This window comes from Vigna unguiculata, chromosome 1 (genome assembly GCF_037176805.1).
Source record: "Vigna unguiculata cultivar grain cowpea cultivar isolate G323 ecotype 2 chromosome 1, ASM3717680v1, whole genome shotgun sequence".
Lineage (NCBI taxonomy): Eukaryota > Viridiplantae > Streptophyta > Magnoliopsida > Fabales > Fabaceae > Vigna > Vigna unguiculata.
The window spans coordinates 7,629,393-7,656,602 of NC_140792.1; the positions used below are offsets into that span (position 1 = coordinate 7,629,393).

Genomic DNA, 27,210 nt, shown 5'->3' on the forward strand with positions numbered 1-27,210 from the left:
CCAACTCGAGCCACAACTCAAGAGTTCTTCATGTTCATCCACCATCTTGAGTCACAACTCGAGGGATGCCATTCTGAGCCACAACTCAAGGAACACCAACAAGTCGCCTTTAAGACATTATCAAAGTCTTGTAGACCACACACATACAAAGCAAGCCAAATATCTTTGCCTTAGCAACATCGCTTGGTGCTACTCACGAGCCGCTAGGCGCACCACGCTTCCAGACCGCTTGGTGGGGGACACGTGCCGCCAGGCGCCAAGCGCCTCTGATGCTACTATTTCAGCAAGTATCACCTGGCGGGACAACCCTTACCGCTAAGTGCCACACACTTCAATACTTTACTGGTTTTGTAGCTATCGCCTGGTGGTCAAACACCATCGCCAGGCGCTACACCAGTACTTACGCAGTACTGGTTATTAAGCACCCAGAACAAGGTAAAATTAATCCTATGCGCTAATGCAAATTTTTTATTAACACACATGCATTCATCAATAAACCAATTCTCAACATGTGACTAACCCCAAAGGAACATTCAAATTCATAGAGACTTACAACATAACCCAATCATGCTTGATTAGAAATTACTTGAAATTATCAAGAGGTTATTCATGCATTTTAAAGACTTCAAAACCAACAATCAGTACTGGTTTTTAAGCACCCAGAACAAGGTAAAATCAATCCTATGCGCCAATGCAAATTTTTTATTGACAGACATGCATTCACAAATAAACCAATTCTAAACATGTGACTAAACCAAAGGAACATTCAAATTCATAGAGACTTACAACATAACCCAATCATACTTGATTAGAAATTACTTGAAATTATCAAGAGGTTATTCATGCATTTTAAAGACTTCAAAACCAGCAATCGTGCACAACATATATCTCTAGCTAATGACCACCAAATAAAATCTCCACCGTTCAAAGTGAAAACCTACATGTTATGGACCACCTGTCAAAATTTCACCAAAATCGGATGGTTAACAAATCGGAAAATGCAGTTTTACGAAAACTGCGCAAACGAGAGGTAGTATAAGTATCCCGAAGTAGATGCAACATGAGAAGGCCCCTGTTAGCACTTCAAATTTCATTATTTTTCTTTTCTAAAAGTTTTCTTTTAGTTTAAATAAATATGTTTAAGTCTTTATAATTAATTAGTTTTTGTTGAGTGTTTAAGAAAAATCAATTTTCATAAAAATGTGTTACAAATGTTAATTTTAAGAGTATTTTGTTGCATTTAATTTTGTTCTTTTAGAATTTCCCTTTTTAGAATAAATGTCTTTGCTAGGATACCCTTTTATTGTGTTGTTTTTAGGTTTTGAACCCTTGACTTAACTTTCTCTTTATTGTAGAGCAACCCCTCCTTTGGTCAACTAAAAACAAAACCTTGACTTATTTTCTCCAAATCGTATAGCTCCCCTTACGATGCACGATTGGAAACCTGCTAATTAGGAAATCACGTGAATCTCTCTTCAAGAGAAACGAGCGATGTAGATCCTATGCGAAGAGAGAAAGTTGATGTGGAATCCAATCTAAGGGAGGCCAACGCAGGCTGTAAGACCTGAAAAATTTAAATAATTATTTAATAAATGAGGGTAATGAGAGCCTTTATGACATTTAAATATGGCTCTTTTGATGTGGAAAAGTACTAGCTTAAGTGGTTGTGAGTACTTGGTTATGTTGAAAGGACTTGGGTTCAAGTCTTATGTATGCCATTTATGTGTTACTTTAATTGTTTATTATTTTAATAATTATATGCTTGAACATGATGAATGATAATATAATCCTAGATGTATAGGAATTGTCATGAAAAATGATTTGGTTGAATGGTTATGCATTGGCTTGGAAATTGTGTGATCGTGTGTTCGAACCTTAGCTTACGTAACAGAGGGCAATTGGAAGATCTGTGGAAGAGCAAAGGAGATCGATGTTGATCAGGAAAATTGTTTGAGATGCATGAATGTATTTTGCATGTGTTTTCTTGATTGTGATAGGTTTCTAGAAATTTTCCAGAAACCTCCTAGTAGAGCTTCAAGGCCGCTAGGCGACTCATATGAATTTCCTTGTAATTATGGGTTCTTGCGAGGAATCGCCTGGTGGCCAATTCATGCCGCTAGGCTACACAACCATTATCACCAATTTTCTAAGTTTTTGCATGAAGCGCCTAGGGGCGATAAACACCCGCCAGACGATGCAAGAGGATTTAGGCTCGCTTTGGGTTTTGTTGTGATTTTTAGGTGTTTTGGTCGAGGGAAAAAGAAGACTTACCTGTTGGTTAAGTATTTGATTCCTGTAATTGTTGAAATATGTCTTGGTTGGATGTAATTGGATGAAATCATGATTAAATGTGAATTAGGGTTTGCATTGATTTAGAGAAAGTTAGGGTAGTATGATTTGGATTATAATTTGGTGGTGACTTTCTATGCATTGAACTGGTAATCATTGATATGTGTAATTGGATGTATGAATAAATGATGAAGTGGGAAAGCAGACAAATGGAGACGAAAACTGAGTTACATTGGATTCACACAAGTGCAAGCCAGTTATGGAAATCCCAGAATTCTATGCACCGTCTGGCAGCACTAGAACTATCGCCAGGCACCCTACTAGTACAGGGGACACTTTGTTATTTAACTGGGCTAGCAACAAGGAGTTGGGTCTAAAAGGTTCTTGGGAATTGAGTGGGGACTATATGAAAAATGGACTGCAGAATAGGACCTATGTTTGAATGATTACCTTGAAGTTACCTAAGTTGAAGATATGAGAGAATAGATAGTAAAGTGGGGAAGTAGAGAATGGGATTTCAGGAGGGTGGTTGGAATGGATAATGATAATATGGTGTGATTTGTTTCTGATAAGTATCATGAATTGCTAAAAGTGGGAATTTCTATGGATAAGGTAAGTGGGATTGAAATTGTGAAAGAGATACTACTCCAAATGGTAAAGGGACACTAATTATTGTTGGATGGGGAATAATAGAACTGGGTTGTGTGTACCAACTTGGGATTGTGGGTTAATTAACAAGAGCATGGTAGGTTGTGATTAAGTCTAAGTGATGGAATACTTGGGTTGGTGAAATCACATGGGAATTAGAAATATTGTAAGGAATCTAAAGTGTGGAGTTTAAGACTATGGAACCTGATGAAATTAAATTGGTAGAAAGCATTGTGGATTTTGATGTTGGATGGTGGATAAAGTCTGCACTATTGTGCATAAACTAGTACAACTTGTTGTACTAGTGTAGCGTTTGGCAGTGGGGTTCGAGCCGCCAAGCGATAGTTGCAATTCTAGAGGGCCACAGGGACGCATGGCGCCTGGAGGTGGGGGTCGTCCCGCCAAGCGATACCTACAAAGGCAGTGTGTTCAAGGGTGCTTGGCGCTAGGCGGTAGAGAAATCCTGTCAGGCGGTCTGCAACTAACTTTCGACTGGCGGTACTGAAGCAACACCAGGCGATAATGTAGGGGCAAAATGCTTGTATGCTTTGGATGTGGGTGGTCTACAAGGCTTTGGGTGATACCTTAAAGATCGACTGGCTGGAGTGTTCCTTGAGTTGTGGCTCAGAACGATATCCCTTGAGTTGTGGCTCGGGATAAAGGGTAAACACGTGGCATTCCTTAAGTTATGACTTCAGATGGCAGATGAACACGAGCATTCTTTGAGTTGTGGCTCAGATTGACGAGTGTTGCTGGTGTGAGTGTGAGTATTGTGGCTCGTACGGAGGGTCTCCACTTGATTGAGCAATCACAGGTTGTGGCCAATGATGTGTTAATCTTGTGTTGAGAGTACGAACTTTGGTTCATATTGGGAACTCCACCTAGCATTACAGAGCGTGGTTTTTAGCAATTTTCCCGCATGTGTTCTAGAAGTTGTGGCTTGTAGGTGTGGTAGCAAGAGCATCTTGAGGTATTCATCTAAAGATGTAGAACATTGATAACATGGGGTGGCCATGTGGTATGGAATCAAAGGATAAAGGTTCTTTGATGTGTGTGCATATATTTGAATTATTGATGAAGGATTATCTTGTTCCTTTTTAAGATTATTGAATATGGTGTGAGTTGATTAAGAAAGCTAAGCGAAATCCCCACTGGACATTAAGATAGCAAGCTATCTAGATGTGAAGGTTCCTTTCACAAAGCTCAAGAGAAGAAGATGATGGATTGATTCAAAACAAAAAGGAAATGGAAAGCAAATAAACCATAAAAAATAAAGAACAATTAAAGGAAGAAGAAAACATAAAATGGAAAGGAAAGAAATGGTAAAAATGTGAGAAGCACGCCACTACAAGGCTAGGCTAGAAGCCATGGCAACCTTAAAGATGAGTGGATGTGTGCCGCCACTTGCTATGCAAGATAAGGCTTAAAAGTATTCACTCCCAAGGGAGGAAACTCTCACAAATGGTTGAGACACAAGAGTGTTTTTACTTCAAAATGTTCAACCCTTTTACATGTCTAGGAGCACCCCTTATATAGAAGAGTTTAGGGGCCTCTAAGCAAATAAAAGATACCTAAGGATGTCTCTACAAAAACCTAACCTTAGCTTCTAGAAACTAGGTCAAATAAGGTTACACAAAATGAGAGACAAAAGAGCTAACTATGGTGTGTTCAAGGCTAATTTCGTTCTAGCACAAAAGGAGACAAAAAATGTGTCTCATATGTCTCTAAAAAGTGGCCAAAGTGTGCTAAAAACAAAAGAAATCAAAGGTACATAGGTATACTTGCTTCATGCCTTTTACTTTATGCTTTATGCCTTTGTTTTACTCTCTCGTCCACATCATTTATGTTGTTGCAAGTGGTTTTGATGAGACATAAATAGGAGCAGGGCAGCATGTGATTTTATGATTTCCACTTATTTTCACTACTTTTTAATTTTGTTTAAGAACAATTTTGAAATTGTAAGACTTGGAGTTTAAATCACGATTATTATAATGGACGATTAATGCATGATTTTAATTTTTCCCTTGAAAACAGACAATATAATAAATGAGGTTTTATTTCTTTATTCTATTTTATTTATTTAAAATTAGTGTTACACAGGCACTCTAATCGTGATCAAAGAAGGTGATTTGAAGATCAAAATGGAGAGTGAGATGGTTGAGTCATGATGAACGAAGAAGGATAAATCAAACCAATCAAGGGCAAGGAAATTGGGTGCGAGATTTGTGATTATGGTTTGGAGCAAAAGTAGAAAAGGGTTAGGTTGATTTTAGAGTATTCTATCAATTTTCTGATTTTGCTTTTCTTTTGGGGTTTAAAAAGGGCAGATTCTAGGTTTTGCAAAAGGCCTTGGTTATGCGCGAGAGAGAAATTTTTGGGGCTAGGGTTGATGTTCTTGTGTTCCTGTGAGCGAGGGAGAGGAATTGTAATGTAAGGAGTTTTCTCCATATATGATGAAGCGAACAATAGTCTTCGTGAGATCGGATTTTCCGTAGTGTGTTAAGGTGGTTCTACTTAGTTCACCCACTTAGAAATAGACACCGGGATTGGACTAAGAGACCTTCCTTTCACCATTTAAACTTTTAGCACTCTCTTTGTCTCTGCAATGAAATTCACTTACACTTTGCTGTTCAGTTTACATTCAAAGTTCCAGTTCTTATTTTCAGCTTATGCCTTTGTTTGTTTATTGTTCACTCTCAATGTTATGATTTTTGCCTTCAAATTTTGCAGCGTTTTTAATTTTCTTTACTGCTTTCCAGTTTGAAATTCAGTTTAAGTTGTTGAGTCACTGATTGAACATGGGTGGAATTTGTACAGTTGAATGTTTCTTTTTGGAAACCAAGTGACTCCAAAGTGGACACAAAGTTACAAGATATCTTCTCGAGAGGGCAAAAAAAATCCCAATTTGATCATTGAATTAGTTTGCACGTTTATGATTATTCAGCTTTGTGAATTTCTGTTTAGGCACATTTACAATTGACCATTTTACTTTGCTGTCTGCGTTTTATATTCTGGTTTTAGTTGGAGTTTTCTATATCTCAATCTTAATTTCATGCAGTAGTTAGTTTAAGATCATGCTTTCTGTTACTAATTTTGGTAGAAATTTCCTCTTCATGCATGTTTAACTTCTGCACTTGTATCTGCATCTTTTATTTATTGTGATTAATCATTCAACATTCTATATTCCACTACTATAGCTTCTGCATTTAAGTGAGTTAAATAAGTAATTCTGCTGCTGTCATGTGCTTAGTTAATTCTGCAATACACACTCTGCATGTCTTTCATTCATAATCTGTTTTTGAGCATTAAGCACACCAGTTAGTGAATATAGGGATACATTAGACATCTGCATTACATTAGGACACAACTGACTTCATATTTAGTGTCATCTGCATTTGCATATCACATTTTGATCATTGCTGTCATGGTCCAATTTTTACTGCTGTCACGGACCAATTTTTACGGCCATGGTCTAAAATACTAGAGCTCAATTTGTATTTCATGCAGTGCATATTCCATTCCAGCTTGACATTCTACTTGCATCTGAATTTCTTCATCACCATCTCACATCCATTCATTCATCTTTGACTTAACCCAATTTAGAGCATCTTTGCATTCATACTCCACTGCAATGTGTTCTGTTTTTAGAGTTCTGCACTGAATCCATTTAATGTGAATATGATTGAGCATTCTATTGTTGTCACGTGTTGGCTCTCTACTGTTCTTCTGGTTTAGTGCATTGTGACAAGTGTGCTTGCAACTGAGTCCTTATTCATCTCTGAATTTTAGCTTCAAATGGCATGCTGGTTTTGCTATCAATTGTTGTAGGCATATTCTATTCTCTGCTGTAATTTTCTTTGACGTTTATCAGCTTCAAACAGCAGCAACATTTGTGATTAAGTGTAGGGTCTGCATTTTGGGTGTTATCTATCTGTTGCATCAATTAAATGCTCAATCAAGTGCTGCACATGCTCATAAATTAGCAGTCATTCAAGATTCTGCATAACATATCTGGATTTAATTATTTTGTAATGGCAATGTATGATTTTTCTGCTGCCATATGAAATCTATTTTTTGATGCAAATTTTTGGTCTGCAGCAGCACATTTTCATGCCAATTCTGCATCTGCATGCTTCATTCATCTTCTTCATCATTATAATTAACATCATTCCTTAGATACACTGCAGCAGCATTGCCTATCATGGCATAGTGCACTCATGCATATCATATTTAGTTTCAATTAAAATAAAGTCTGCACTTTTCTTATTTTATTTTAAAATTTCTTTTCTCCTCATTTGTTTTCTTTTATTTTCTTTTTAACGAGATTAAATTACGCAAACTAGACTTAACACACACCATTTCCGTGGATTCGATCTTGAGTATTTTTCTTATACTTCATTAGGAGAAATTATTTGGTTTTGTTTAACACTAAAAACCACTGAAAAATACGATTTAACAGTCCCCACAAATCACTAAAAAATAATTGAAGAGGGTGCGTGCAAACAGTAGCGGAAGAAGAAGATGGTAAGTGATGAGATTTACCCATACAACATGAAGAACAAAAAATGAGATTCTTACTATTAAAAGGAACATTACATTTAGTCATAACAAGTTTCAATACATTAATATTAGGATGTCTTAATCTTGAATGCCATAAATTGAGTGATGATTGGGAACACGGAGTAGCAGTAATGGAGAAGATAGCAGCAGACGAACTAGAGTTGGACAGACCAGGCTAAAAGTGAGGAAAGGAATAGAGACCATCAACACCAACAACACCTTGGAGGAGTAGTTCAGAGTTGCTGGAGATTTAACACAACAAGAATGAGGATAAAACTCAAAATAAACATCATTTTCTAGAGCAAACAAACGAACACTAAGAAGATTTCTAGTGATGGATGGTACAAGTAATGAATGTCGAAGATGAAAAATTAAGGAAGGGTGTGTGGAAGGATGAAGGGTAGTAGAACCAAAAGCAAGAACATGCAGACCTTCACCATTACCAACATTGATGTTGTCTGGACCACCAAGGTCTTGAATTGTTGAATATTTTGAGAGTCATTGGTGAGATGGAAAGAAGCACCTGAATCTGGAACCCAAGATATGGTGGTGGCAGGAGACGTAGAGGATGTCAACATAGCACTAGGAAAACCAGGAACTAACTGTGTGGATGCAGCAACACTAGAAGAAGTAGTGGCAGAAGATGCAATGTTGAAGGAAGAAGCAGAATATAGGGGCTGCTGTGTTGTAGGATCATAAAGAACCAGAGATATGTCAGGCTTAAAATTGGGGTCTGCACGAAAATGGCACATATTAGCAGTGTGGCCATACTTGAGACAAATCTGGCACTGGAAATTAGCAAAACGGCCACCACGGGCACGATCACAGCCTCGGGAACATCGTGCCCCACCACGAAAATTAAAGGGAGTAAAATTGGTGGGGAACGAATATGGAGCAGCACCAGAGGTGTAGTTGATAGATGGTGGAGGAAAAAGAAATTTTTGATGGTGTTGAATCCGTGCTTTATGGGCAAAAAGAAGAGCCTCCACCTAAGTTATGGGAAGGGTCTCAAATTTGCTCTTAATGACTAAAATCACAGTAACATAATCAGGAGAAAGACCCTCAAGAATAGCATCAACATAATCATTGAGGGATACAGGAGAACCAATTCCAGCCAACTCATCCACAAAAGATTTGATGCGGTTGAGAAAAGCATGCATAGATTGAGTGCCAAGGGACTGGTTTCGTAAATCAGTGCGAAACCTAAATGGAAAATATTCCTTCTAACAAATCAACATCAGAACAAGTAAGACAAAGATGGAGAATAAATGCTGCAAATAGAAGACGTAGAATGACCCCCCAACAAAGACTTATTGAACAGTCTAAAAGAAGGAAAAGTAATCCTGAAAACACAACCAACATTGTCCAAATGCCAAACAGAGCTTCCCGATTGAGAATGACATCTATTCGACAAATGGCTCGGTTCGTAACTAATGCAGGTAACATCACATTTTTCCTCATCAGTATTGTATGTAAACTATATATTCGATTTAAATAAAATTTAACTTATCTTTTAAATATTAGGTTATGGTTTGGTCCCACAAAGGTTTGCAGGACGTAATGATAATGAAGAAGAACCAAGTAATACACATATTACTGAAACTCTACATGGTTAATCAATTTTATTCATCAATATTTAATCCATGTTATTTACTTACCATTTTATGAAATATTTACATATTTATATTTATTATGCTTCATGCTTTCACATAACAGGTTCTCCTCATGCACCGCAAAGGTTTGAAGAATATAATGTATATGAAGCATTGTCAAGTACTTCACCTGTCAGTAACATAGATTGTGGTCAGTACACTATATTTGTATTATGTACAACAGTAAAAAAACATATATAAACAATAATGTATTCTAACAATCTTAAAAATACTTCATAAATAATTACATTTACTTATGCTTAAATGTAGAATAATATCTAACTCTATACAAACAAGTATAATACAACTTCTTTGTTTCGGTTTAAACCCACCTCATCACTACTGTATGTCATTACCCGAGAAAATCCTTCCGAGTATGCTTACATTCTTTTTAGTTCTTTCCTGTAAAGTATATATTTGATTCAAATACAATTTATCTTATTTTTTAAATATTAGGTTATGGTTTTGCCTCACAAAGGTTTTCAGGACGTAATGATAGTGAAGCAGGACCAAGTAATACGCACATTACTGATAGGTTTCCAGGACGTAATGATAATGAAGCAGGACCAAGTAATATGCACATTACTGACAGGTTTCTAGGTCGTAATGATAATGAAGCAAGGCCAAGTAATACGCACATTAATGGCACTGAACATGGTTAGTCAACTTTATTCATCAATAGTTAATTTATGTTGTAATTATGATTTTGATATAATTTATTACGGTGTTGAATAATAAAACACCTTTAAGTATCGTTAATTTTCGCAATTACTTCCTTTTTTTTCTCTGTGTATCAAGATATGATAATACTTTATTACCAACTATCATGATTTTTAATTTTCTCTTTATTTATTACAGTGATATTGGTTTTTTATTATGAACTTTTTTTTCATTGATTTAATACCACACAGGTTATGATTTTCCTACACAAAGATTGGAAGGATGTAATCATAATGAAGCAGGACAAAGTAATACACACGTCAATGCCCTTCAACATGGTTAGTAAATTATTTCCATTAATAGTTAATACTAATTTTGGTACCATTGAACCTTATTTGTATCTTTTTCCTACCATAATTAATACATGTTGTGCTTTAAGAATACACTTTTCATACTTTTGCAATTTATAATACTACATTATTTACTATTCCTCCAATTTATCACAATAATGTAGATATGCTACATGGATTCCCCCGAACACCTAATAGTGTTAGAAATTTTTCAAATACGGTTCCGATGCTCAAATTTCAATTGTCTACACTAACTACATGTCCACATTGTCATGCACGATTATTTTATCATGAATCGCGCGATATGTGTTGCTCTGGTGGGAAAGTCTTACTTCCACGTGTTCCTCCTCCACATGAGCTTCTTCAAATATTTTCAGATCAAACATCTGAAAGTAGACATTTTAGACAACATATAAGAAGTTACAATCATGTCTTCTCATTCACTTCTCTTGGTGTTCATATGGATGAAACTATAGTAGCAAATGGTCGTGGTATATATAGTTTTCGTGCTCAAGGTGCAATTTATCATAGGATAGGAGGATTTTATCCAAATGATGGGTCCAGACCCCGGGTTTTGCAGTTGTACATTTATGACACTGAACATGAATTACAAAATAGGATGTTGGAAAACCCTCAACTTCATCAAACTATTGTTCATAAATTGCAACAAATATTACACCGGTGCAATCCTTTTGTGCATGTATTTCGACAACTTGCTCAAGAACCAAATATTCAGATATGTTCTTTACTCATTAAAGAGCGTCCTGCGAATCAACCACAGTATCATCTTCCAACTGCATCTCAAGTACCAACTATTATTGTTACTGCAGACACAGAATCAATGGCACGTGGCCGAGATATTAAAGTTGTAGGTCATGATGGAAATTTAATAAACATACAAGAAACAGTAGGATATTATGATCCTTTACAATATCCTTTATTATTTCCATTTGGAACATATGGCTAGGACACCAACACAAAAAATCATAATGGCCAAAGTATCTCTTGCAGAGAATATTATAGTTTCATGCTTCAGGTAACTTCTATCATAATTATCCCAGTTTCATTAAATTATGTAATATTAAGAAGACTAACATATTTTAGAAACACGTGATTATTTAATGTAGATTCGTCCAAATGATCAGTCTGTAATATTACAAGCAGGACGACTTTTACAACAATATGTTGTAGATAACTACGTTAAGAATGAGACCGGAAGGTTACGATGGATTCGTAATCATCAAAACAACATTCGTGCTGAAGTGTACAAAGGTTTGCAGGATGCTTTGCATGAAGGACAAACTCACGCAGGTAAATATATTTAAAACAACATTTATTACATCTAAATATATTATCATTCACTCTTTCATTTCTTTGAAGATACTGTTGGAAAGAGGACAATATTACCATCGTCATTTATTGGTAATCGTCGAGACTTGACACAACGATATCAAGATGGTATAGCAATTGTTGCTCACAATGGAAAACCTGATATTTTCCTTACAATGACATGCAATCCATCTTGGAGTGAAATTTCTTCTGAACTACAAAATCAACAAACTCCACAAGATCGCCCTGACTTGCTCACAAGAATCTTTCGAGCAAAATTTGTGCAATTGAAGGAAGATGTTGTTAATAAAGGAGTCCTCGGAAAAGTTATTAGTTATATGTATGTTACTGAATTTCAAAAACGTGAGTTGCCGCATGTACATATGCTATTGATCTTAGATAATAATGATAAGTTACGTGATCCACAAGATTATGATAGCATTGTGAGGGCAGAAATACCAAATAAGGCAGAAGAACCACAATTGCATGAAGCTGTGTTGAAACACATGATACATGGTCCTTGCGGAACTCTCAATCCTAGATCACCATGTATGAAGCACAATTAATACCAAATCGACAACAAGTGCGATTTTATAAGCACCAAAACATCAATGACGTGTTGAATGATGATAACAACTCCAAAACCATGCTCACACAATTTTTTTCCCTCAATCAAAGAGTTCCCCAATCTAGAACATTTTTGTATCGGGAAATTCCAGAGCATTATTGTTGGAATAATAAACATAAGGAATGGTATCCAAGAAGGTCAAACAAGAAAGTTATTGGCCGAATTTATATTGTATCTCCTTCTGAAGGAGATAAGTTCTTCTTGCGGGTTTTGCTTTCTCATATGAGAGGACCAACCAGTTGGGAATATCTATTATCACCAAATGAAACATATTGTCACACATTCAAAAAGGCGGCTGAGAAATGGGGATTTTTAGAAAGTGACAATAGTATTCATGAATGCTTAGTTGAAGCATCAACTTTACAAATGGCATATGCTTTACGAAGACTATTTGTGACCATATTACCTTTTTGTGAACCAACTGATGTTAGAAGCCTTTGGAATCACTTTCACACCTATATGCTAGAAATAAAAAAAATTGAAATAACAATTGCATGATTTGCTCTTGGTTCAAGTTAGCTTACCCTTCTTGTATGCTGTGTGTTCCTTGTGTCTTCTATTTATGCAATGATCGTCCTTATGGAATGGCGTGAGCAGATATAGGTGCAGGAGAGGATACACCCCTCTGGGACAGGAGATGATTATGTTAGACGCTCCAGTAGTAGTTGTAGCCCCTTTGTTTTGCTTAGCTGACCGGGTGTTTTGTAACCCTTTAGTATTGTATGGGCTGTATATATATCGATTAGTGTATGTATTGTTATTTTGAGGATGACTGTATTATGCTTCATGCTTTCACATAACAGGTTCTCCTCATGCACCGCGAAGGTTTGAAGAGTATAATATATATGAAGCATTGTCAAGTACTTCACCTGTCAATAACATAGATTATGGTCAGTACACTATATTTGTATTATGTACAACAGTAAAAAACATATATAAATAATAATGTATTCTAACAATCTTAAAATACTTCATAAATAATTACATTTACTTACACTTAAATGTAAAATTATATCTAACTCTATACAAAAAAGTATAATACAACTTCTTTGTTTAGGTTTAAACCAACCTCATCACTACTGTATGTCATTACCCGAGAAAATCCTTCCGAGTATGCTTACATTCTTTCTAGTTCTTTCTTGTAAAGTATTGTCAACACCCAATTTGGTCCGGGTAAAAAATAAATTTTTGACTTTGATAATAATTAAGAGAAGAGAAAAATAGAAAGAAAAAGTGAACATAGAGTATATACATATATTTTTATTTTTCCTTTCTATCTTATTTCAATTTTTTTATTTCTATACGTATACTTATAGGTGTAGAAGAGCCACCAGCATCCTTCTCTTAGGGGATTTTGTGAAGAGAGACCATGGGAAAGTGGAGATGTTCCCAGATTCATTACCCCTACCAACTGCAGGAACAGAAGGACCTTCCATCCCTGAACCAGTGGTCCATCCTCTACCCACCGCAGCACTCAGTACCAGTCCCATCGCAGCATCCTGACCCAACAAATTCTTATCAGAATTTAACAACTTTCATGACCTAAAAAAAATACACTTTTATGCACATCACTTGACCCTTTTAGATACCGATGCAAATTGAACAACAGATTTTGGAAAAGGAATAGCAAAATTAAATATTTCTATTAAAGTATAATTCAAATTCTAGAAGAATCTAAAAAAATATAAGATAGAGTTATTGAAATGTAAAGAAACTTCTAGAGTATTGGAGAAAAGCCTAGGATAGAAAGAAAAATCAAGAACATTCAACTATGTAGAAAAATCTAGAAGTATTTGCATTAGTTCTAACTAGGAGTTTCTAGAATAATCTATGGGACTATAAATACCCATGTATCCTACCATTTTGTAACATCAAGAACAACTAACACAACATCCAATACAACTACTCTCAACTACAAATACACTTCTCCAACTACTACTTTCACACTCTACTATCTACACATTTTCTCTATCCCTTCAACTATCCCTTTCACAACCTTGAATTACTATCAGTGGTACCCGAGCTACGTTCGGTCATCTACTGGGCGTAGATAAACTTTTCAACTACTTCAAAAGAATTAGAACTCCATTCTATACTACTTCCAAAATATTTTCTCAACCTATGGCCACTACCAATCAAACATCATCAATTCCAGTACCTATTTTCACAGGAGAAAATTATGATTTTTGGAGTGTCAAAATGAAGACATTCTTTCGCTCCTAAGATTTATGGGACATTATAGAAGAGGAATTCACTATTCCAGAAGACATTTCCACTCTTACTGCAGCTCAGAAGAAGGAGTTGAAGGAAAACAAACAGAAGGATTCAAGGGCTTTATTTGCTCTTCAACAAGCAGTTGATGACACAATCTTTCCGAGAATAATAGGTGCCACAAACGCAAAGCAAGCTTGGAACACAATACAAGAAGAGTTTCAAGGAAGTGATGAGGTACGCAATGTTAAACTTCATTCTCTAAGACGAGAGTTTGAATTAATAAGAATGAAAGAATCTGAGACCATTAAAGACTACTATTCTAGAATAAAGGAAATAGTTAGTCAGATGAGAGCCTATGGGGAAACTATTCTTGACAAAAAAATCGTTGAGAAAATTTTAATTTATATTCCCCAAAAATATGATGCAATCGCAACTGCGATTGAACAAACAAAAGATTTGGCCACATTGTCAGTAACACAACTAATGGGCTCTCTTGAAGCTTATGAACAAAGATTGAAAAGGCATGAAGAAGACTCAGTCGAAAATGCCTTTCAATCAAAACTAAAATTACGGTCTCAGAATAAAGAATATGAAGAAAATAAAAGTAGAGGAGAAATTTCTAGAAATAAAGAAAATTCTAGAAGCTTCCCTATGACTCGTCAAGGAAAATATCCCCCATGTGGCATATGTAAAAAGACAAGTCACATGGAAAAAGATTGTTGGCATCATGGAAAACCTCAATGTCAATACTGCAAGAAATTTGGCCACGTAGAGAAGTATTGTCGTAATAAAAATAAGCATCAAGCAAACTTTGCTGAAGAACATAATCAGGAGCAATGCTTATTTTATGCCAATCAAGAATCTCCTAACGGAGGAGAAAGTTGGTACTTGGATAGTGGATGCAACAATCACATGGCCAAAGATCAAAGCATCTTCAAAGACATTGATAAATCTGTCAATGTCAAAGTTCGACTAGGAAACGGTACCATAGTGGAGTCTCAAGGCAAAGGAACTGTCATGGTGGAGACAAAGAAAGGTACGAAATTCATCAAGGATGTTTTATTGGTTCCCAATCTTAAAGAAAATCTTTTAAGTATTGGTCAAATGATGGAGAATGGATATTCTCTCCACTTTGAGAAAGATACATGCAAAATTTATGACAGTAGAAAGACAGAAATTGGCCAAGTAAAAATAAAGAAGAGAAATAGAAGCTTTCCCATAAGCTTCAAACTTGGAACTAATATTGCCATGAAGGCAGAAGTTGATGACTCGTGGCTTTGGCATAGGAGATTTGGCCACTTCAACACATATGCCTTAAAGCTTCTATATAAGAAAAACATGATGAGAGATCTTCCATGCTTAAAAGAGAATAATGAATCATGCGAAGGATGTCTCCTTGGTAAACAACATCGATTACCATTCTCGACCGACAAAGCATGGAGAGCTAAAGACTTACTAGAGTTGATCCATACTGATGTTTGTGGACCAATGAGGACGCCTTCACATCACAACAACAGGTACTTCATCCTCTTCATTGATGACTTCTCTAGAATGACATGGGTTTATTTCTTAAAGGCAAAGTCAGAAGTCTTTGGAATATTCAAGAAATTCAAGGCCCTTGTTGAGAAGCAAAGTGGAAAACAAATAAAAGTACTTAGAAGTGATCGTGGAAAGGAGTATACATCTCGCGAGTTTGACAAATTCTGTAAAGATGAAGGCATAGAGAGACAACTCACAGTCGCATATACTCCACAACAAAACGGTGTATCAGAAAGAAAAAATCGCACAGTCATGGAGATGGCAAGATCAATGCTAAAAGAGAAAGGTATGCCTAACACTTTTTGGGCTGAAGCAGTCTACACTGTAGTTTACATTTTAAACAGATGTCCAACTAAGGCAGTCAAAGACAAGACTCCTATTGAAGCTTGGAGTGGAAGAAAGCCATCAGCCAAACACCTACGAGTATTTGGATCTATCTGCTACATACATGTTCCTGATCAAAGGAGGCACAAGCTTGAAGACAAGACTATACGAGGAATATTCTTGGGATATAGCACACAATCAAAAGGCTATCGAGTTTACAACCTACAAACAAAAAAGCTCGTCATTAGTCGAGATGTTGAAATTGATGAAAATGCTTCTTGGAATTGGGAAGAAGAAAAAGTTGTTAAAAGCACCACTTTAGTTCCAGTGCAACAATATCAAGAAGAGGCAGAAGCTTCAGGTACGCCTTCTCCACCCCCATTAGAAGATTCTTCACTAGAGTCCACTCCAAGACGAGTAAGATCTTTGGTAGACATATACGAAACCTGCAATATGGCCATGATTGAGCCTAACTGCTATGAGGAAGCATCAAAGCAAGAAATATGGGTCAAGGCTATGGAAGAAGAGGTTAAAATGGTTGAGAAAAATAACACTTGGGAGCTCGTAAACTGTCCTCAAGGAAAAGACATCATTGGAGTGAAATGGGTATATAAAACAAAGCTCAATCCTGATGGAACTATACAAAAGCATAAGGCCAGATTGGTCGCAAAAGGATACTCACAACAACCAGGAATCGACTACAATGAGACATTTGCTCCAGTCGCACGACTAGATACAATAAGAGCTCTAATAGCCCTAGCAGCACAAAAAGGATGGAACATCTATCAACTAGATGTCAAATCAGCCTTCCTAAATGGAGTGCTCGAAGAAGAGATTTATGTTGAACAACCTCAAGGCTTCATCAATAAAGGCAATGAAGGCAAAGTACTAAGACTAAAAAAAAGCCTTATACGGCTTGAAGCAAGCTCCTCGAGCATGGTATAGCAAGATTGATCAATACTTCATCGATCAAGGATTCAGGAGGAGCAAAAGTGAGCCAACACTATATATTAAAGCACAAGGTCAGTATCACCTCATTGTCTCCTTATATGTTGATGATCTTATCTATACAGGAAACAATTTGGAGATGATGAAAGAATTTAAAGAAGACATGATGAAGACATTTGAGATGACCGACCTTGGGTTCATGAACTATTTCCTCGGTATAGAGGTGAAACAACAAGAAGACGGCATATTTATCTCTCAAAAGAAATATATTGAAGCCCTATTGAAGAAGTTCAAGATGTATGATTGTAAACCTGTCGCTACTCCATTGGTGGTAAATGAGAAACTACAAAAAGATGATGGAGCACAAGAAACAGATGCATCACGCTACAGAAGTTTGATTGGAAGTCTCTTATATCTCACAGCCACAAGACCAGACATTATGTATGCCACAAGTCTTCTATCAAGATTCATGCAAAAGCCAAGTCAGATTCATTATGGAGTAGGGAAAAGAATTTTAAGATATCTACAAGGCACAAATGAGTTTGGAATATGGTACAAAACCATGACTAACTCAAGGATCATTGGCTACACCGATAGTGATTGGGCAGGATCAAAAGATGACATGAAGAGCACCTCAAGCTATGCTTTCTCGCTTGGATCGGGAATATTCTCTTGGGCATCAAAGAAGCAAGCAACTGTTGCACAATCAACAGCTGAAGCAGAATATGTGGCTGCTGCTGAAGCAACAAGTCAAGCTATATGGCTTCGAAAGATATTCAAAGATATGGGAGAGAAACAAAGTGGACCTACTACAATCAACTGTGATAATAAATCAGCTATCGCAATGACGAAGAACCCAATACATCATAGTAGAACAAAACACATAGCAATTAAATACAACTTCATCAGAGAAGCGGAAACAAATATGAAGATACGACTTGAGTACTGCCCGACAGAAGATCAAATTGCAGATATCTTCACAAAGGCCTTACCAAGACCAAGATTTGAACTACTACGCGCTATGCTTGGAGTTACCGAATTTGCATCAAGGAGGAGTATTAAAGTATAATACAAATTCTAGAAGAATCTAAAAAAATATAAGATAGAGTTATTGAAATGTAAAGAAACTTCTAGAGTATTGGAGAAAAGCCTAGGATAGAAAGAAAAATCAAGAACATTCAACTATGTAGAAAAATCTAGAAGTATTTGCATTAGTTCTAGCTAGGAGTTTCTAGAATAATCTATGAGACTATAAATACCCATGTATCCTACCATTTTGTAACATCAAGAACAACTAACACAACATCCAATACAACTACTCTCAACTACAAATACACTTCTCCAACTACTACTTTCACACTCTACTATCTACACATTTTCTCTATCCCTTCAACTATCCCTTTCACAACCTTGAATTACTATCAATTTCCGTGGCAACAATTTTACTTTTATTCATTGCAACATTTCACAGAAGGTAACCGACCCTTTGAAATTTCACATATGTTAGGCATGGAAATGCATTGAAGCATAAATTTGGGGATATGATTAACACAGTTGATTTATTTTTCTTTTTGATAAAAAAAAACAGTTTTTTATCCATTAAAAATAATGCAACTGACCCTTAAAAATTCAGGATAAGTTATGCACAGAAACTGATTCAAGTTGAACAAAAAGAACGTACTTTGGACAGAGGGGAAAGGGAGAGGCAGCGATCACTGATAATTGGAAGGGTGTTATCCTTGGCGTCTGAATCGCGAGCATCATCACCTGAAACAAAACAGAAAATTGAAGAAAAATGACGCAGAAAACAAAAGGGTAAGCAAAAAGAATATAATAGAATACGCACGCTTGGAGGGTAATCGAAATTGGAGAGTCTTGGGAGGATAAAGAGAGGTTCTTCTCGAAGGGAAAATCGAAAAGGGAGAAAAGGAAGATGGAAGAGCTGCAGAAGAAGATGTGGCCAAGGTTTCCATCATCAATCAGATTGTGTTGTCTTCTCAGACAGAACAAACTAAACTAAACGAAACCAAGAATCCAATTCCTTGTCTAAGCTTCTTATTTCTAATTTCTAAATACCACAAAATATGTTAACACCACAAAATAATAAACTATATATAAAATATCAGAGGACATACGTGGAGTCACATTTCTTTTTAGCCAATTAAATTTTACTTTTATTATTTTTTATATACCACTCATGTTTTTCATTAATAATACTACGAAAACACAGACGCTGTCGTGCATGTGTGTTTGCTTTTTTTTTTATGTATTTATACGTATAATATTAAGAATAATTGACGACAACTTATGATGGGTATACGTAGATTGGTTGAAAAAAAAAACAGTAAATTACTAATTCGTAAAATTGTGTATCAACTAATATTTAATACAATTGATCAAGATTTGGAGTTAATGAGCTATATGTGATGATGGAGTCAATGGTAGTTGTCTATAAATATACAAACTATTTTTTAGTAGGTGTCTATAAATATACATTCATTAAAAAAATAAAATATATATTTCATACATACATGATGTAGAAAAAATTAGTAAATGAAAGTACCATAGATTTACATCCTTAAACATTTCTTTAATTGGGAGGCCAAATAAAGATTGATGTCTAGAATGTGTTTCAACTTCCCTGCATTTTAAAAAAAAGTAAATATTATTGTTAATATATATGCAAATAACAGAAATATTGTGTAGCAATTGAATTATGTATAAATAATAATAATAAAAAATTTATTTACCTTTGAAGCAGTCTTCTTAGTTCTTTGTAGAAGACATGGTCCATAAGTTGTTGAGTTTTAAAGAACTAAAAAATATTATTAAATAATGTTATTTAATTATGAGTCATTAAATGTATATGTAATGGTATACACATATTGAATAGTAATAAACTCATTGATGTATATATTTTGATAAACACAAAGATTGTTGTTGTAGCGAGTATGGATTGGTAATGATTTTTGTTGTTTCCTGGTAATGGAAAGAAGTTAAATAAAAAATAATAAAGATTTTGTGTGGTATGATAGAAGAATAATGGAAGAAAGTAAATAATTTTAAATGTGCATAATACCTGCATGTCTTTTGAGTAAATAATTCTCGTTTGATTAAATTTGAAAGTTGTATTTTATCAGTTATCATAGTGGATCCCAACCAATAGAATAAATTTCCAAATGATGAATCTACAATTGAAGAATATATGTAAACATGATGCATAATATAGTTATATTGATATATGTAAACATGACATATTATAGTTGAAATGAATTAATTTGATTACCTTGTTGTCTATTGGCCTAACTAATGAGAGTGAATATTCATCCTTCCAAGTGTTGTCTGTTGCGCCTGTGTGTTCGCATTTTTTAATTTTCAAGAAATTTAAGTTAAGATCAATAACAAATATATAATTTTTAAAATAGTTGTTAAACATAAAATTAAAAAAATATATATGTAAAAAGAAAATTTAAATAATGATTTAAGACAAAAGAGATTTCTAGAAAAATGATTAAAAATAAATTATTTATAAAGTAATTAATTTTTAAAATAACTAAGGGTAAAACGGGTATTATGAAATATGGACACAAAAAGAGGAATCCTCCTTATTGTCATAGAGTTAAGATCAATAACAAATATATAATTTTTAAAATAGTTGTTAAATATAAAATTAAAAAAAAAGATATGTAAAAAGAAAATTTAAATAATGGTTTAAGACAAAAGAGATTTCTAGAAAAATGATTAAAAGTAAATTATTTATAAAATAATTAATTTTTAAAATAACTAAGAATAAAACGGGTATTATGAAATTTGGACACAAAAGAGGAATCCTGTTTATTGTTATATATATATATATATAAACTAAATAATTAAATGTATCAATAATGCCAATTAAAGATTTTTATCTTATGTATTATCGGATTCCTGAAAACCATGGAACCAGTTGATGCTTCACAATCTATTGAGAATTCATTACAAATACTTGGAAGTTGTCTTAAGAAAACAAGGCGGTGCTTGCTACAAGTGTAGCTTCTCTGGCAGACTTTATCAAATCCAAATTTGGTAAACTTGATATTCTGGTAAAATCAGACTTTGATACTCCTGCCTTTGTTTGTTCTACATGAAAGTTTATCATAGAAATTCTCCATGCTTAAGCTTTAGTTAAAAGTGAAGTTTGTTGGTGTGCTCACCTTACTACTACTGTTAGTTCTTCAGTTTTAGAATGTTAGTTGTATGAGTGTGAAGGCACACTTCTTGTTTTTACCATAGTTGTTAAACTTTTAAATATTTCCTTTTATGATAGTTACTATTCCTCTTTCTAAATGTCCATGATAATCTCATCTCCACACCAAAGTCTTATGTTTTTTCTCATTTTTTAATGGAAATGAGATCTTTTACTCTTTAGTAACCATTACTTTTAATGACACTTTTAAGATAGTAGAGCCACCAGAGGTAAAGAGATTGAGTATTTTATATACCTGATTTATTTTTCCTTTCTTTATATGGCATGGGATGATTATGGCAAAAACCGCATTACAGGATTTTAAGAAAAGTACATTACAATTGGATTTAAAAAATAGTTCTTTATGTATCATTAAATTGCCAACTTATAGGATTTATGTATCATTAAATTGCCAACTTATAGGATTTTGAAGTATGTGTTCTTCTTGTAAGACTCGATAAATTTAAATAATTAAATAAATAATTATTTAAAAAATGCGGGTAATGAGAGTCTTTATGGTAATTAACACTGGAAGTAATGACAAGGAATAGTACTAGCTCAAGTAGTTGAGAATACTTGGTTATTTTGAAAGGATGAGTTTGAGTCTTGGATATGCCATTTTTTGTGTAATGTAATTGATTATTCTTTAAATAATAATATGTTTGATCATGATCAGTGATTATATAATTCTAGAATTATAGAGATTATCATGAAACATGAATTGGTTGAATTGGTTATGCATTTGAATTGTAATTGTGTGATAATGAGTTCGAAGCTTGGCTTAAGTGAAATAAGTTCCTTTTTGCCAAATTCTTTTTTCTTAGCATGAATGAGGGGGATTAGAAAACCCTAGCCATCTTGAGGAGCAGATGGATGGGTTGGAAAACCATCTCATAAGGTTGTTGAATGGCAATTAAACCCCATTTCAATGCATTTGGTTTTCTTACAATAAACCAATATTAACGCATAATTAAGGGGAAAATTAAGGGTGATATAATGTGTTTTGGAGGCTGCTTTTAGTGAGTACTCTAAGGAGAGAAATTGTAGAGCAACTATTGTGTTTAGTGAGTGAGAGGGAGAACTGAATTGAGGAAGATGATGTGATCCCAACAAGGCTTATAACTTGGGTCAACGCCTAGGCCCAAATCATGCTTAAGGCCCAATACATGGCCCACATGCACCTTCAAGCCCAAGCCCATCAAGAGGCCCAATAACAAGGAGCATGCTCAGAAAGATCCAATTAGGCTTCATTCAAGATGGCCCAAACCCACATAGGCTTCTCATACTCTTCACATGGGCCAAAGAAGATGTGAAGATTTGAAGAGGTGTCTCAAAGAGCAATAGAATAGCAATAATATTGGCCCATTGTTTAGGCTTTGCTTTCTAGAATAATAAGTCAAACAATGAGTAGTTCAATTGATAAAATTGGGCTTGACTAAGCCCAATAGGAGATTTGGCCATGAGCTATCAAAAGAGCCAAGGTGGACTAAGTGGAAGTCAACACTTCTTCCTACACCTCATGGATCCAAAGCATCCAAGGGTTAGGAATGCTTCCTCCTTTTCCAAGGCATCATCCAATGGCCAAGATCAAGCCTCCTTCTCCAAGCTTGATCTAAGGGCCAAGATCAAGGCCCACTCCATCCAATGGCTCTCCTTTCTCATGTGTTAATGGCTTCATATAAAAGCCAAAATTTCACTCATTTGTAGACACTCTTGAAATTTTATGCAATAGATGCAACTTGAGTTGAGAGCACTCCTCCCTCTATTGCCTTTGAGAGTCACCACTTTCTAGAGATTTCCTCTCTCTACCTCTAGCCACCTTCCTTAGGCTAGCATAGATTAGGAAATCCTATCACCTCTTTCACCTTCCATTGCTTGCAAGTGCCTTCCAACTTGCCTCCATTCCTTCATCCATTTCCGCTGCCCATGGAGCTCTTCATGCACCTTTGGAGCTCCACCATAATGGTATCAAGAGCCATCAAACCATGGTCTCTCAAGGTTTGGTAAGGTTCTTTCCTAGTCTTGTGTTTCCTTCATTTTCCGTCTTGTTCTCATCATCATCTTCTTCTTCTTCTTTGTTTTTCTTTCACATTTACCGTTCATTGTCTATTATATTGTGTTTCTCCATTGATTCCATGCAACTATGAGACTACAAGAGTGTTCTACACTCTATTTGTAGATTTCCTTGCTTGCTATGGTTCACATATTTTACTAGCTTTCCTTTACATTTCAGCACAATTTTTTTGGTTCCATTGTGTTTCTTATTATTTTTATTCGGTGATTCTTTTTTCTTTTCAATTTCCACCATTCAAGTTGTGTTCTATGTCTTGTTCATGCTTTCTTTTACATGTTTCTTCAATTTTCCACCGTTTACAATCATTTTCTGCACTTGCTTGAGTGAAACCGTGCCAAACTCCACTCCAAAACGCAATGAAGCTTCATGCTATGCGTGTGGTTGTTTGAGTCAGCTTTCCTCACTGTTTTAAAGCCATTTCACCGATTGGTTTGTGCCTTAGAGTGTCCTAAGATGTTCATCTTCATCTATGCTTGATTCTAGATCATAATCAAGCTCCAAATCCAATTGATTTGTCTATTGAACATCTTCCCCTTTCACTCTGCTTTTGCTTCTGTTTTCAACTTTTTTCCACTGCACACCTTCTGTTTGAGAAGTGTCACGAGTGACTCAGTGCACCAAATTTTAAGCTAATTGTTGCTTCAAAAAGCTAAGTCATAGACGAAAATTCTCCAACAAGAATCATTCAATTATGTTGAGAATTGAATTCTATACAAATTTTTGAAGTAGAGGCAACTTTCAGCGTTTTTCGGTGCCAGTTTGCTGCTGTTTTCACTTGTGTCCTGACGCACACTTTTCTTGTGTGATTTAACTGTAACGATTCATAGCACCGAATCACCTTCTAAGTTTTGCCTAATTTTCTTCACATCTGGACGAAAAATTAGCAAAAAGAATCATTCAAATATGTCCAGTACAAAAAATATGAAAAATCTTCAAAGTTAAGGCATCTGTCAGCGTTTTCTGGTGCTGTGTTTTCGGAAAAATCACTGTTTAGTGCGTTTTCGGTGTGTTTTGCTTCAGAATTTCAGTGCTCTTGGTCTATACATTTGCTTGTTTATGTGTGTATTCCATATTGCCATCAATTGCTTTCATTTGGAGTGGATTACTTCCCTCACATTGGCATACATGCAATGAATACCATAAGCATTTTATGAGCACTGCAGTTTCTGTTTTTGGTTTTGACTCTATTCTAGTTCCATTCTAGGATTCCTTTTGTTGTGCTTTCCTTTCTTTCAAGCCTTAATTTCTTGCTTGTCCTTGTTTTTGGCTATTCAATTCAGTCTTGTCAAATCATATTCAATGTGGTTTAGCTTTCTTAATTAGCTTTTATTGTGTTATACATTTCAATTGGCAAGTAATGTTGGCTTCAATGCTCTTGATTGTGAATTAAGTGATTTTATTTTCCAAATTGGTTGCTAGTCTAAGGTAGCATTTTAGGTGGTGGTTGAGAAGTAAAACTCTAGAGAGTGTGCTTGAATTCTTCCTCTCACCTTCACCATATTTTGGAAAATTTTGAGCCATCAATTTCTTGCTTGAGTGAGAGCTAACCAATGCCTTTGGCATAGTTTGTTTGCTGTTTTTGTTCATTATTTTGGCCAGGTTTTGTTGCTGTTTGGTGTTGCATTTTGCATCCACAAGGGGTCCAAATATTCCTCCAATTGGTGTATACTTCAAAGCCATCAACTAAGGCTTCATTTGGCACCAAAGTGCTCTTGGGAGTGCATCACTTTGATGTGCAAAATTGTGGTGTTCAAGTTGGCCTCGGGAGTAGCTTCCAACACCAATTTCAAGCATTTTTGTTGGCCATTGTGGCTTGTAATTGTTGTATCTTTTAGTTTCCTAGTTTTTCTACAATTTGGTCACTTCTTTTGGTCAATTTGGAGCATCCTTTGTGCCTTATTTTCTACTCAAAGTTCTCTAAAAGTTTGGTGCTCTTGGGTTGCTCCTCTTTGCCTAAATTTTGTGTACCAATTTTAACTCTCTTTGAACTTTTATTTTGGCCTACTTAGGTGTCTTGGGGAACCACAAGATGTTCAATCCCATCTCCTACGTAGAACCTTTATCATCCATTAGTAATTCGCTTTTAGTGGTAAGTGTGTTGAAAGTTCTAAGTGCTTTCTCACCTTACATTAGGCCATATAGCTTAGATTCATGTTTTCACGTTGCATAGTGGCTTGATTTATGAGACCAAAGTCTCTAATCTTTTGCCATTTAGGGGTCCGTTTTTAGTGTTAAATTTCTTTGAGTCTTGTTTGCTTGTTTTGTGCTTAGTGACTCAAGTGATTCTATTTACTTAGCACTTAGACAATTGTGTGATCTTTGAAACCTCTTACAAGTGTATCTTGGCAAGGATTGGCCTTGGTATTTAAGAAGTCTTAAAGACTCACCTCGCCTAACCTGGAGGTCCACTTGTGATTGATTTCCTCTACCACACTTTTTTCAAGTTGCATAAGTTCATTCAATCACCATGAGTACATATTCTACATATAGTCCTAGGTTGCATAAGCATGGTAGTCATGAGTTGCATCATACATTTCATAGTGACATTCCATTCTTTGGGGAGGATATAGGACCAATATCATTTAGAGATTGGATGTGGGATACCGAGAAATTGGTGCAACCATTGTTTAGTAAATATAGTCAATTTGACATTCTTAGGCATGTTACTTCTAGGTTTATAGGACGTGCATCCGAGTGGTGGCAAGAGAGGCAGTATCGAGTCAAAAAGGGGAGAACATCATGCATCAATACATTTTATGAATTAAAAACATGCATGTGGAAACATTTCATTCCCCCTTCTTTCAGGATCACTAAAGCCCAGCAAGCTAGGATAGAAGACTTCATTGACATTGGGGATGCATTCATCCAAAACATTGCTAAGTTTTCTAGACTAGAAAAGGATTTTAAGCACAATTTGGAATTGTTCTTAAGTGAACAAAGAAAGAGAGAACAATATAAGAGAGAGCAAGCAAAACTTGGAAAGCTTCGAGAGTATGAAAAGAAGTTGAGAAAAGAAAATGAAAAAATTGAGAAGAAGAAAAGAGATGAAGAAGAAAAGGCAAAAGAGGATAATATTAGAAAAGATAAAGAAGAGAATGAGAGAAAAGACTTTGAAGCAAGAGAGAAATTAAAAAAAGAGAGTGAGTTTGAAAGAAAATCAAAAGTGGTCGAGTTAAAGAGTAATTCAACCTCAAGGGAACTCATTGTTAGGGATTTGGTGTGTAATCCTTCACCAATTCCATTCATGAAGACCCAAGTTCCAAAGGGAGTTTTCCCATCTTTAAACTCTTCTCACTTTTTCATTAAATCTCTTGTTTTGTTTCCTTCTCAAAAAATTTGTTCTTTATCTCATTCCCTTATTTCATCCTCTTCAAAATATAGTGCCAAAATACACTTTGACTTTAAAATTCTTTTCAAAAATCATCCAAGTCAAAGTGTGAAACACTCTTTTTGTGAAGTGGGCCTAATACCAACTTTTTCCAAATTTATAAGCCCACTTTCACACATTCCCCAATCAATTATACTGCATGGTCTTCATGATTTTAATCCAATTCTGTTTGATGACTATTGCAGATATGTTTTTGATCCTGGTGGAACCCAACTTTAGTTGCTGTGAGCCTTAAATTACCTTCTTGATCTGAGGTCAGATCCTCTTCAAGTAGGAGGGGATGATGTGATCCCAACAAGGCTTATAGCTTGGGTCAACGCCTAGGCCCAAATCATGCTTAAGGCCCAATACATGGCCCACATGCACCTTCAAGCCCAAGCCCATC

General features: G+C 35.4%; 2 protein-coding genes and 1 long non-coding RNA gene across 10 annotated transcripts; 2 read left to right on the forward strand and 1 right to left on the reverse strand.

Annotated features, from left to right (window-relative positions):
* Positions 1-8,584: 8,584 nt before the first annotated feature.
* LOC114176123 (uncharacterized) lies at positions 8,585-10,254 on the forward strand. The gene is made up of 5 exons (XM_085669796.1): positions 8,585-8,936; positions 9,022-9,078; positions 9,214-9,300; positions 9,606-9,806; positions 10,061-10,254. The coding sequence occupies exons 1-5, from the start codon at positions 8,705-8,707 to the stop codon at positions 10,150-10,152; spliced, it is 669 nt and encodes a 222-aa protein (XP_085525922.1). The 5' UTR covers positions 8,585-8,704; the 3' UTR covers positions 10,153-10,254.
* On the reverse strand, positions 9,091-19,224 carry LOC114176116 (uncharacterized). Of its 8 annotated transcripts, none has more exons than XR_014992973.1 (5): positions 18,988-19,224; positions 18,823-18,908; positions 13,448-13,615; positions 12,641-12,985; positions 9,091-9,279 (listed from the first exon to the last, which is right to left on the reverse strand). XR_014992973.1 is itself a non-coding variant. In XM_028061054.2 (4 exons), exons 1-4 carry the CDS (start codon positions 19,115-19,117, stop codon positions 12,758-12,760), a joined length of 612 nt encoding a protein of 203 aa, XP_027916855.1. In that variant the 5' UTR covers positions 19,118-19,224; the 3' UTR covers positions 12,340-12,757. The 8 variants fall into 8 exon arrangements, 4 of the variants coding, with proteins under 4 accessions (XP_027916855.1, XP_085525934.1, XP_085525937.1 ...); XR_014992975.1 differs by lacking the exon at positions 9,091-9,279 and adding an exon at positions 10,681-10,983; XR_014992974.1 differs by lacking the exon at positions 9,091-9,279 and adding an exon at positions 12,340-12,365.
* On the forward strand, positions 11,329-11,916 carry LOC114187768 (uncharacterized). Its single transcript, XR_014992978.1, has 2 exons — positions 11,329-11,470; positions 11,540-11,916. It is a non-coding gene; the product is annotated as an uncharacterized LOC114187768 (long non-coding RNA).
* Positions 19,225-27,210: the final 7,986 nt, after the last annotated feature.